At 39.2% G+C, this 9,836-nt stretch overlaps 1 protein-coding gene across 1 annotated transcript in view; it reads right to left on the minus strand.

The window, feature by feature from the left end:
- Positions 1–9,129, minus strand: part of DERA (deoxyribose-phosphate aldolase) — a 77,193-nt gene extending 68,064 nt beyond the window's left edge. Inside the window, exons 1-5 of the mRNA XM_007454639.1 lie at positions 9,123–9,129; positions 6,938–7,035; positions 5,665–5,812; positions 2,087–2,182; positions 19–153 (exon numbers count right to left, since the gene is read on the minus strand). Coding sequence (XP_007454701.1) covers positions 19–153; positions 2,087–2,182; positions 5,665–5,812; positions 6,938–7,035; positions 9,123–9,129 — 484 coding nt within the window. The remainder of the gene's footprint in view (positions 1–18; positions 154–2,086; positions 2,183–5,664; positions 5,813–6,937; positions 7,036–9,122) is intronic.
- Between the last annotated feature and the right edge of the window lie 707 nt (positions 9,130–9,836).

The following is a 9,836-nucleotide window of genomic DNA, read 5'->3' on the forward strand; positions in this document are numbered from 1 at the left end:
GGATGTGTGTGCACTTACCTTCCCACTGGCCTGTCAGCACCAAGGTCCTGTTAATTACCACGTCAATTTCTGAAGCTCCATCTTCCACAGCCAATCTGATCTCTTCTAATCGTGTTTTTAAATGAGTCTGCCCAGCTGGAAAGCCAGTGGCCACTAGTAGAGAAAGAAGAAAAAAAAAAAAAAAAAAGAAAGGAAGGAAGGTAGTGAGGGAGGAAGGGAGGGAGACAAATTTCAATCGGTCAGTATCTCAACAAAGAATTTCAGACCAAAAAAATTACTGTTTAGACCAAAGCATGGATGACACTTCAGAACTTCATGCCTAACTTGCAAAGTGAAGTGTAAAGAAACTGAGTGCAATTTTATATAGTACTGACGTTAGGATAAATATTAGTATTATATCCTTTGAAAGACCTGAAATTAAGTTGCTGCAGAGATGCTCATGGGGGTGCTTTAAGTAAATAGCAATTAAGAAGATATGTCAGGGCTTCCCTGGTGGCGCAGTGGTTGGGAGTCTGCCTGCCGATGCAGGGGACACGGGTTCGTTCCCCGGTCCGGGAAGATCCCACATGCTGCGGAGCGGCTAGGCCCGTGAGCCATGGCCGCTGAGCCTGCGCATCCGGAGCCTGTGCTCCGCAACGGGAGAGGCCACAACAGTGAGAGGCCCACATACCGCAAAAAAAAAAAAAAGAAGATATGTCATCGTCAAAGTGAAAGTCATAAGATAGTAGCTACAGCCCTGTCTTGATGGACACTAGTTAATTCTGGATCCTACTCATGACCAAGTTGGCTATCACTGTCATGATTTACTCATTCACATTTAGAGCTGTTGTAACCAAATTGTAATATAGGTTCCTCCCACTGCCCATTTTAAAGTGAACAGCCAAGCAGATGAGAATAAAGGGGAGATGTTGCACGATGGAAAAGCACCTAATTCGTCCACAAAACTGGGGCAGGGGTAAATTGGGAAGAGCAGGGCCACGCATAAATAAAAGGAAAATAAACACACAATGACACTTTGGAAAAAGTATTAACATTTTTAACATGCTAATCATTAATTCCATTCCTGTGTCTAAAGATAACCTTTCATGTTTCCTTGATGTTATTAAATCCCTTGGGTCTGTTACCTTAGAGGAAAGCATGTTTCCCTGTTGTATAAAGGAAAAGCTGAATTGACTGAGGCTAATGAAAAATGAAGGTTGATAAAGGTGTAGCTAGCTGCCAAATACTCTGGGAATCTTCACAAATAGGTTGTATATAAATACTGTATAGTCTGTTTCTTTTGATGTATCCCTAATAAAATAATGATTTTCTTAGCTTCCTTCTTTAAAGCACCAGGATATTCCTCTAATACTTTTTAAAAGGAGAATCTAATTTTATATGTATCTATTCATATGTAGATACATACAGGGAAGCTTTTAGTAAGACTTTTCCCTCCCTCATGCCTCGTTCTCCTACTCCATCTGTCTTAGGTCAGTAACTCTTTTTTCCTTTTAATATTTATTTATTTGGCTGCACCGGATCTTTGCTGCCTTGTGTTGCAGCATGTGGGATCTAGTTCCCTGACCAGGGATCGAACCTGAGCCCCCTGCATTGGGAGCAATGCCATTCCTTAGCTTATCAACTCTCTCAACTTTTCCTTAAGCTTAAGACCCAATGCAGGGGTCTTACTATCTCCTCTATGAAGCGTCCCCCTACCCACTGAGTGTCATCACACTCTGCAGAATAAATCACCACCCACTCAGAGTTACAACTGTACCTTCTGCATATCTTTGTTATATTTTACATATAAATAATAGTACATGTCCTGTGTTACAATTTTTTTTTTAAACTTGACTATTCCTCCTAAACAGCTAAGTTTCTTTTAAGGACAGAGACACAGTTCTATATTCTTAGGAATTGATACATATAATGTCTGCTACTCAACAGGCAATTAATAAATATGAAAATAATAGATAAATACAACCAATTAAATATATAAAACTAATTAAAATCATAGTATAAAACTACAGAGATACTACCCCAAAGTGTCTGAGTTGAAGAACTGGAAACATGTTGATTAAACGACAACAGAAGCCACAAATTTTACCTGATGCCACTGGGATATCACAGCCTGCAGCCTTTAGTGCTTTTACTGCATCACATACCCGGGCAGGATAAACACAAACGGCAGCTGTAGTAATGCCTATGAAGAAAGAAATCAGAACAGCCTAGTTTATGTGAAGTTCAAGTCACACAATATGCTTTTAATTATTATTTATACTTCAACATTGGCAGAAATCAAAATGAGACAAAAAATAATTCCCCTACGATGCTGCAACAAATTAAAAGGTTTTTACTTTCCACATTCCCTTCTGGCTCTTGACAACGTGGATCATTTTCTCATCATCACGGTAACAGAATAAAATATATATATATTTTTAATTTTATTATATTTTTTAATTGAAGTATAGCTGACTTACAACGTTGTGCCCATCTCTGCTGCACAGCCAAGTGACTCAGTTATACACATCTAGACATTCTTTTTTTTAATACTCTTTTCCATTACGGTTTATCACAGGATATTAAATATAGTTCCCTGTGTTATAAAGTAGGACCTTGTTATTTATCCATCTTATATATAATAGTTTACATCTGTTAATCCCAAACTCCCAATCCTTCCCTCCCCCATCCCCTCCCACTTGGCAACCCCAAGTCTGTGCTCTATGTCTGTGAGTCTGTTTCTGTCTTGTAGATAGGTTCATCTGTGCCATATTTTAGATTCCACATATAAGTGATGTCACGTAATATCTGTCTTTCTAACTTAGAATGATAATCTCTAGTTGCATCCACATTGCTGCAAATGGCATTATTTTGTTCTTTTTTATGCCTGAGTGGTGTTCCATTGTATATATATACCACATCTTCTTTATCCATTCATCTGTCAATGGACATTTTGGTTGTTTCCATGTTTTGGTTATTGTGAATAGTGCTGCTATGAACATAGGGATGCATGTACCTTTTTGAATTATAGTTTTGTCTGGGTATATGCCCAGTAGTGGGAATAAAATAATTCTATTTTTAGTTTTCTGAGGAACCTCCACACTGTTTTCCATAGTGGCTGCACCAACTTACATTCCCACCAACAGTGTAGGAGGGCTCCCTTTTCTCCACACCCTCTCTAGCATTTGTTATGCGTACACTTTTTGAAGAAGGCTGGTGTGACTGGTGTGAGGTGATACCTCATTGTAGTTCTGATGTGCATTTCTCTAATAATTAGTGATGGTGAGCATCTTTTCATGTGCCTACTGGCCATCTGTATGTCTTCTTTGGAGAAATGTCTATTAAGGTCTTCTGCCCATTTTTCAATTGGGTTGTTTGTTTTTCTGTTGTTGCGTTGTATGAGCTGTTTGTATATCTTGGAGATTAAGCCCTTGTCTGTTGCATCATTTGCAAATATTTTCTCTCATTCCATAGGATGCCTTTTGGTTTTCGTTTTGCTTGTTTTTGTTGTTTTTATGGTTTCTTTTGCTGTGCAAAAGCCTGCAAGTTTGATCAGGTCCCATTTGTCTATTTTTGTTTTTATTTCTATTGCCTTGGGAGATTGTCATAAGAAAACATTGGTACAATTTATGTCAGAAAATATTTTGCCTATGCTCTCTTCTAGGAGTTTTATGGTGTCATGTTTTATGTTTGACTCTTTTTTTAAAAAAAATATGCAACGCTTCACGAATTTGCGTGTCATCCTTGCACAGGGGCCATCCTAATCTCTGTATCGTTCCAATTTTAGTATATGTGCTGCCAAAGCAAGCACTGGAATAACATACTTTTGATACATTGTTCTTGGAGGTTAACATAGTGCCATTGGTAAAAAAATTCCTAAATAGTAAACTTGGTGGCCTTGATCCAATGAAACTGTTTTATTTCATGCAGATAATAAAATCCAGGTTTTTACAGCATTCAAACAGGACAGCAGATGAAGAAAAATGTAAGTGAACCTTACAGGGTAGTACAGGCAGACCCTGGAGATAGTGCGGGTTCAGTTCCAGACCACCGCAATAGAGCGAATATCGCAATAAAGTGAGTCGTGGGAATTTTTTGGTTTCCTAGTGCATATAAAAGTTACGTTTATACTATACTGTAGTCTATTAATTGTGCAATAGCATTATGTCTAAAAAAACTACATACCTTAATTTAAAAATATTTTATTGCTAAAAAATGCCAAAGAATTACAATGGTAACATCAAACATCACTGATCAAAGATCACCATAATATAACAATGATGAAAAAGTCTGAGGGGCTTGCCTGGTGGCACAGTGGTTGGGAGTCCGCCTGCCGATGCAGGGGACACAGGTTCGTGCCCTGGTCCAGGAAGATCCCACATGCCGCGGAGCGGCTGGGCCCGTGGGCCATGGCCGCTGAGCCTGCGCATCCGGAGCCTGTGCTCCGCAACGGGAGAGGCCACAACAGTGAGAAGCCCGCGTACAGCAAAAAAAAAAAAAAAAAAGTCTGAAATACTGCAAGAATCATCAAAATGTGACAGAGACATAAAGTGAGCAAACGCTGTTGGAAAAACAGCGCCGATAAACTTGCTCAACGCAGGGCTGCCACAAACCTTCAATTTGTAAAACACATAGTATCTGCAAAGTGCAATAAAACAAGTTACACCTGCTTAGCAAAATGACATTTAACTAATTCTGTTCCCTCTTCTGCAGAAAATAATAAAATCTGGATCTGAAGCCCTCATTTTGAGGAGTAAGATCTTAAACTGAAAAATCAAATAGCCACTGTAAAACAACAGCATAAGACTCATATAAAGTTGTTGCTTTTAAGTGGTATAAATGGTAGGTGTTTTATTGTCAACTCAAAAGAAAAATACTACTTTTCAAAAGCTGTAGGTTTGTTTAGGTCTATAAGTTATCTACAAACTATTTGGGATAAAACACCTGCATTGGGCCAATGCAGCATCTCTAGCTGCATTCACTATAGACAGGCACCTGGAAACCATGAAGGATCCCTTCATGGTTTAGATCTGATTCCTAAAACAAGCCCATTGAGTAACAACACACATTGTCCTGGAAATACCATTTCACCTTCCAGGTCTCCAGTTTCCTCATTTAGAAACAAGGGCATCGACTCTTAAATCCCCTCCACTTCTAAAATGTTAAGGTTCTGAACTTACGGCAACTTTAGAAAGTCTTTTCTTTCATGTATACGAAGAGAGTGAGCATAACTTTTTTTCAAAAGATCTAACCTAATATACAAGCTTGCAATATATCCCATTTGTATTTTATTCTCAAAAGCATTTCATTTACTCACAGAAAATACTTTATGTATGAGGTGTGATTATTAAGTAATGAGACTGGCTTTTTCATATGTGGCTAGGGAATCAGAATCAGTATTTGAGAGTCACTAGATAGAAAACTTCCAAAACTGAAGAACTAGAAAGAAAAATAAACTCAATACTTGCAACTTTAATCCATGATGGGAAAGAACTGACCTAAAAATGAGACTCAGATCCTTCCTCTGCTGTTTTTCAGAGAAGAATCTCAAGTATTTCTCTATGTACACAATTCTATCATGGATTTTATTGCTACCATCATTTTAACAGCTGAATCTTAAGTCCCCTTAGATTTAGTGACTGTTATTATAAAAAAGGTAAACACCAGACAGACTGTACACATTACCTTTATCGTGCATATTTAAAGCTTTTAAGAGATCTTCTCGGATTGGATACTTGGCTTTATAACAGAGCCTTTGAATGTTGGAAGATGTGTCGTCGCCTGAAAGTGTAGTAAGATCTATAAAGGTAACAGCTTTCAGGAGCCAAGCAGCCTGGTTTGAAGAAAAGTTAAAAAACAAGGTTTAAAAAAATAATTAATCTCCAACCCAGTTAGTTAGTAAAGAACCATTAGGCACATATGGGTGCTAAAATCTCTTGTCTATGCTGTTCTAAGGCATATGTTCTGATATATGCTCAAGAATGACCAAAAAGATGAATGTTACATAGAATAAAATAAAAGGGGAGAAAATAGCTTATAAATGGTTCTTCTCCCATAGGTAACCCAAATTGAAATCCCTAATAGATCAAGTCTCCCCACATGTGACTTTTCCATTTCATTCACAAGGAGCCTCAGAGGGCCACCCGCTAGGGGAGAACTTGGGAACAAGAGTCTATCATACATTTTACCTCCAGCCTGGGGTCTGGAATGAGACACTGTAAAAAGAGTCTCCAACTTCTTTGCTTTTTTTTTTTCCCCCAATTTAATCCAATTATAATTTTTAAACAATATTCACACTTCACAACTCATTCTGATGAATTCCTTTTATCTTTTCAATCAGATTATTTCTAAGGATGAGCAAAATGTGACCTGTCATCCTAAAGGATTCAATCACTTGTGAAATAAACTCTGAATTCCTTTTCGTCCTGAGATGCATAGCACATCTTTCGTTGGTACACACTGAAGAATATGCTGACCACAAGTACTCTATGAAACATCATTTTTCGAATTTTGAAAAATGATTTAGGAAAATTAATTAGTATGGTAAACATGATAGTCAAAGAAGGTCAACTCATACCTCAGGGCCTCAACAGCGGACACACCAGGTTTAGGTGTTACGGTTTTAAAATTAAAATAGAAGCCAACCAAAGAAGGTATGTCTAAGAAACTGAATAAATACATTGATAAAATATGCCATTTAATTCACTCATGAATAAAGATGCCTCAAATTCATTTGTGGCTTTGCCACTCAAGAGTGATAAGATTTTTAACTTGTTTGGATAAATGTGTTATCTTTCTCCAACCCATCATCATCATATATGAATTATTAAAATAAGTCATGGACAGCTGCAATCTTTTAAGTTTAGATGCATCTTGAGCAAAATTCAATCTCGTGGCCTTGAGAGAAGAGACCAGGGCTGTAAACTACAGGGAGAGAATTCTCAAGAAGAACCCTTACCTGCCACTCCTTTTTCACAGGTCTGCGGGCCTGGATTTGTTCTGCACGCCTCAGAACTGCCGGTTGATTCACTTGTATTTTGGAGATCCAGCTAAGGTCTAAAGGCAAAAGAAGAACACTTTAAAAGTTTTATTAAACATATTCACCTGCTTTTACATGGTCCTTGAAAGGATAGATTTATCACTAAGTAGTAAAGCTCTTTTAAGCCTTATATTTCTTTTTTGCGGAACTACAAATAAATAACCTCGTTGAAGGAAGCCCAGCCATGAAAAGGCCTACTTCTTGTAAAATCAAGTACATTTGGAACTAGGAGAACCTGTACTGATTCATTACACAGATATGTCTAACAACGGAGGAAAATGTGCTACTCATGCCACGGGCCTCACTTCTGCCAGCAGAGACTTATTTGTGAGTGTCCAGTCCAGGAGAATGAATGGTTAATAAACACATAGGTGAGTTAATATTGGGGGTTAAAGGAATCCTTGATCACTACCTCCTTGCTGATAAAATTAATAACTACTAGATGCTGATAGGTATACAGCTCATTCTTTCCTCAAAGGAGAATTTTTCAAAGTGTATTAGAAATTAGTGCACTGGGGCTTCCCTGGTGGCACAGTGGTTAAGAATCCACCTGCCAAGGCAGGGGACACGGGTTCAAACCCTGGTCCGCGAAGATCCCACATGCCGCAGAGCAACTAAGCCCGTGCGCCACAACTACTGAGCCTGCGCTCTAGAGCCCGTGAGCCACAGCTACTGAAGCCCGCGCGCCTAGAGCCCGTGCTCCGCAACAAGAGAAGCCCGCGCGCCGCAACGAAGACCCAATGCAGCCAAAAATAAATAAATAATTTATTTAAAAAAAGAAAAAAAAAAACTGCTGTGGGAAAGGTGATTCATTAGGAAACATGTCACAATTATACAATTCTTTATAACGTGATGGAGAAAACTGCTGAATGCATACTGTACTATGTAACAACACGTATCATAATAGTAATAAAGTATTTGCATCCACCTCAAAGATAAGACCACCAAGAAAACCAGTTTCTACAAAAGACATTCTCTCATTTTCATTCAATTCTTATCAATATTAACGGTATAGAAATTCCAAATTAGAGTCTGAGTGATTAATAATGATATTCTTATATCACTGAAGAATGGGAGTTCCCCGGTGGCCTAGTGGTTAGGATTCCCAGCTTTCACTGCCATGGCCCAGGTTCAATCCCTGGTCAAGGAACTGAGATCCCACAAGCTGGGCAGTGTGGCCAAAAAAAAAAAAGAATTTAAAAACTTAAAAATAAAATAAATAAATAAGTATCACTGAAGAAGGAACAAAGTTTGAGCGCTTTTTTTTCTGGTTAAATTATTTTGTTAGTCAAAATCTTGTAACAAAACAGATTTTTAATGTTTCAATCCATCTGCTCCTTGAAGACGTTGTATGTTGTCCAGCTTGTCTGCTGCCCCAGCTTCACAGAGAAAATGGGAGAGTCTACGGTCAGGGACATGAAATCTGCCTCTTCTCCATCCAAAGACTGATTTGGGTCTAGGTAGAGCCCAAGAGAGTCAGACCAGGCAGACACGCGAGACTCATCCCAATTTATCTAAGACCTGTAACAAGCCCTCTCTACCCAAATGCTGGAGAGGCTTTTTTTTTAAAAAAAAAACTACTGATAATGGTGATTAGGTTCCTGGTAAAGACTGTTTCCCTGCCAACAGTCAAAATCACTGAAGTAAGGAGTGGCGTGAAATACAAGGCTGACCGCCAAGCCACTGCTGACAGTGGCCAAAAGAGGGAGGCCTAGGCAGTAGGGCAAGGCTTTGAGGGGTGGTCCTTAATCAGTCACATGACACCTCCTAGAAGCTCCCCTCCCCACCCCCAGGCCCTGCTGCAGGAGGGAGGTCTCAGGCCATCCCCGGACTCTTCACCATCGGGCTCCATCCGCCCTCACGTGCCATTTTCTCCCTCTCCACCCCCACTAACCCTGAGGCATAGCCTTCCTAAACTCCTGGGAGTTCACTGACACATCACGTGTTCTGTCTCTGGACCTGTGTGTGCTGTTTGCTCCCTCCGCCTAGAATGCCCTCCGTTATCCTGACAGTTCATTTGCCACCTTCTCTGTGAACCTTCCCTGAACTACACAGGCTGAGCTATTCCTTTGCTTCTTTGTGCTTCCATGCTTTCAATACTTACAGTCCATCTTTAATGCCTTCTGAATGGCACTGATTTGTCCAGATGTTCGTATTCCCAACAGATTTTTAAAACTCCAAGCAAGGTACCTGACACACGGGTGGCATTCAAGAAATAAACTAAGGGTTCCCAAAGACCAGAAATGATCTGGGCGATATCTTTCCAAATTGCTTCTTCTTTTGTTTTTTTTTTTTTTTACTGCTTACTTTTTCCCCCCAGCCTGGTTGAGGTATAGTTGACAAATAAAAACAGTATATATTTAAGGTGTATGTCCTGATAAATGTACACACTGTGAAATAATCACCATAGTCAAGCTAATTAACCTTATCTATTGCTTCACACATTTACTGTATCCTTTTTTCTTTTTGCTTTTTATGTATGCTGAGAACATTTAAGATCTACTCTCTTAGCAAATTTAAAGTATACAACAGAGCACTGTTAACCATAGTCACATTGCCATACAAAAGATCTCCAGGAATTCCTCATCTTGTATAATGAAACTCTGTACCCCAATTGCTTCTGATTAAAGGCTTTTGGATCTCCACAAGAGAAGTTGGGACTGAGACAGGAATTGAATACCTGAGGACATTCCCCTTAAAAACTAATTTTTAGTACAACTCCTCACCAAAGGTTAGAACCCACGAGGCCTGCTCTCACACGTTTCAGACACCACTTGACAGAGAGGTCCCTGCAAACCATCTCTGGGAGAATGTAACA

Source organism: Lipotes vexillifer, unplaced genomic scaffold (assembly GCF_000442215.2).
Source record: "Lipotes vexillifer unplaced genomic scaffold, Lipotes_vexillifer_v1.1 scaffold911, whole genome shotgun sequence".
NCBI classification, from domain to species: domain Eukaryota; kingdom Metazoa; phylum Chordata; class Mammalia; order Artiodactyla; family Lipotidae; genus Lipotes; species Lipotes vexillifer.